The following is a 2,327-nucleotide window of genomic DNA, read 5'->3' as shown; positions in this document are numbered from 1 at the left end:
CGTCTCGATTTTGAGAGGGGTTTTGAGACAAATTTTTTCGTCTCAAATTTAGGAGGGATTTTGAGACGAAAAAATCCATCTCTAAATCTGTTTCGAATTTAGAAATGGAAAAATTCCTCTCAAATTTGAGACGGATTTTTCCACTTCGTCGATTTTTTAGAGAGATTTTGAGATGAATTTTTTCGTCTCAAATTTAAATATAATTAAAAAAATAATTTAATTTTCTTTTAAAAAATTTTAAAATTCAACCTAATAAACACATTTATGAACTGAGAAAAATCATCCATACCATACAATAAATCTATAAAGTAATACTGATTATCCATAAATATTAGAAATATATTGTAAAATCTATCATCCATACTAATAATACGTCCATAAATAGTAAAAATACATAATAAATTCTATCATCCATACAAATAATGGATCTTTTTAATGATCAGAAGTATACGGGGGCGGTGATGATGAAGACGGCGGAGAAGGAGGAAAGCTACTTTCAAGGGCTGGTAGGTGATCGTGAAAGGGTTCAATAGCTGTCATAACGGCTTCTTGAATCTGCTTTGCCAGTGAGCTCGACGACGATGACGGTGGCAGTGGCGATGATAGGTAGTAGGAACCAGGGATGACATAGGCTTCTAATCCCATCCCATAGATGCAACCCTTTTTTCTTGTCGCCCGCAACCTCCAACCATATTGATCTCTCGTCAATAACTGATTGCGAGGGCAAGACAATGTCATTATCTTCTGATTGGCCAAATGTCGATGCCTGTGATAATGCCTCATGTTGTCGTGTTTGGAAGTTAGCCTGCAAGCATCATAGATACATGAAATAAGTTGTATTATCAAAAGGTCAGTCAACCATAATAGAATAATATAAAAAGACACAAATAATGTATACTTGCATAAGTACCCTCGAACCTCCTATCAACAAATCCCGAACTGTCTCTCTTTCTGTGTATTGCGAGAAACAACTCAATCTGTATGGATGGGCGACCAAATTGCTTGGACTGCAAAGGAAAAAAAACGTGTTCATGCAAAAATTGTTGTTTCTTAAAAAATAATTAAGTAAAATAAAAATAATAAAAAATATCAAATATTACCAGTCTTTTCTTATGCTCCGACATAGGAATGGAACCACGGGTGTGCATACTGCCCTCAACATCTAAATCTCGATTTGTCTTTGCCTTTTTAGACTTGTCCTTGAATTCTGCAGAATTTCAATATTCTTTTAGGGCTTCAAATACAGACGGACAAATCCAACCTAGTTTTTTAGTCAAATATTTACGGACAGAAAATAATATGTCTGTCATATGGTCGAATGCAGTCTTTTCAAAATTAGTCCTGATTTGATGTTCCAATTCACTATACTAAGACCAGTTCTTCTATAATGTTAAGACAAAGTAAAAGTTACAAAAAAAAAAAAAAAAAGTCATAACTATATCATTCACTCGATTGCAAGCCAAATTAAATTTAGACATTACTAAAGCAAACCATCAATCATAGATATACTAAAGCAACATATTACCTTAAACTCGTCAAACCACATTTCTCTGACAATAGGTTTTGTCTTTTTCCAACTTGGGTACGGCCCCTCAAACTTATTTTAAATGATTCGAAAAATATCCCGTTTACACAAATTGTTATCAAACTTGTTAAAACACATGTGCTAAAATGAAGATTTCTTTGTTGAAATAAAAATTGATTAGTAAAATAAGAAATACTTACGAGGAACTCAATAGATGTATCATGTGATAGTTTTGAGGGGTAGCCGTGGGTGTGGAAGAAGGCCCGTCATAACTGGGGTGGGGTGTCTATGGGCTAGGGGAATCAAATCTTATCTCAGTCGATGGAGATGAATGTTCCTCTGCAAAACAAACAAAAAAAAAAAAAATGATTATGAGAGGTTCGACATACAAAATAATAAATAAGCTAAAGATAGGATGTAGGATGTACCAATGTGGTCCTCGCCATCACTCTGTCTGAACTGGCGACGTTGCATAGACTAGCCTTGTGTGTCATATTAAGTCATACAAGGCAAATAACAGTTAATAGGCATGTGATAACGACTTTTAAATACTTTCGAAATAAAATATGATTTTATCATGTAGAACATTAGTTTATATTATATTCATGAACTCGTGTTTAAAATAATACTCAAACAGTAAAGCATGCATTTAGCTCCTAACCCACCTTTAGTTTATTATTTCTTCTTTCTTTTGTATGGTAATGATCACAAGGTCAGGATTCTTTTGTATGGTAATGATCACAAGCTCTTATTAATTTTGTATGGTAATGATCACAATTCACAGCCCATCCCCTCACTTGTT

At 33.9% G+C, this 2,327-nt stretch overlaps 1 protein-coding gene across 1 annotated transcript; it reads right to left on the bottom strand.

The window, feature by feature from the left end:
* Positions 1–432: 432 nt before the first annotated feature.
* LOC127787478 (uncharacterized) lies at positions 433–1,999 on the bottom strand. Its single transcript, XM_052315540.1, has 4 exons — positions 1,954–1,999; positions 1,101–1,207; positions 919–1,007; positions 433–805 (listed from the first exon to the last, which is right to left on the bottom strand). The coding sequence occupies exons 1-4, from the start codon at positions 1,997–1,999 to the stop codon at positions 433–435; spliced, it is 615 nt and encodes a 204-aa protein (XP_052171500.1).
* Between the last annotated feature and the right edge of the window lie 328 nt (positions 2,000–2,327).

This window comes from Diospyros lotus, chromosome 12, assembly GCF_014633365.1.
Source record: "Diospyros lotus cultivar Yz01 chromosome 12, ASM1463336v1, whole genome shotgun sequence".
NCBI classification, from domain to species: Eukaryota; Viridiplantae; Streptophyta; class Magnoliopsida; order Ericales; family Ebenaceae; genus Diospyros; species Diospyros lotus.
This window is presented reverse-complemented; position numbering and strand designations above follow the sequence as displayed.

Excerpts from the sequence above, each read along its gene's own strand:
- LOC127787478 (XM_052315540.1), bottom strand. The coding sequence starts at position 1,999 with ATGCAACGTCGCCAGTTCAGACAGAGTGATGGCGAGGACCACATTG. Across the intron at positions 1,008-1,100 it reads CGGAGCATAAGAAAAGACTG|TCCAAGCAATTTGGTCGCCC; the intron begins GTAATATTTGAT and ends TTTCCTTTGCAG. Across the intron at positions 806-918 it reads TCGGGATTTGTTGATAGGAG|GCTAACTTCCAAACACGACA; the intron begins GTTCGAGGGTAC and ends TGATGCTTGCAG.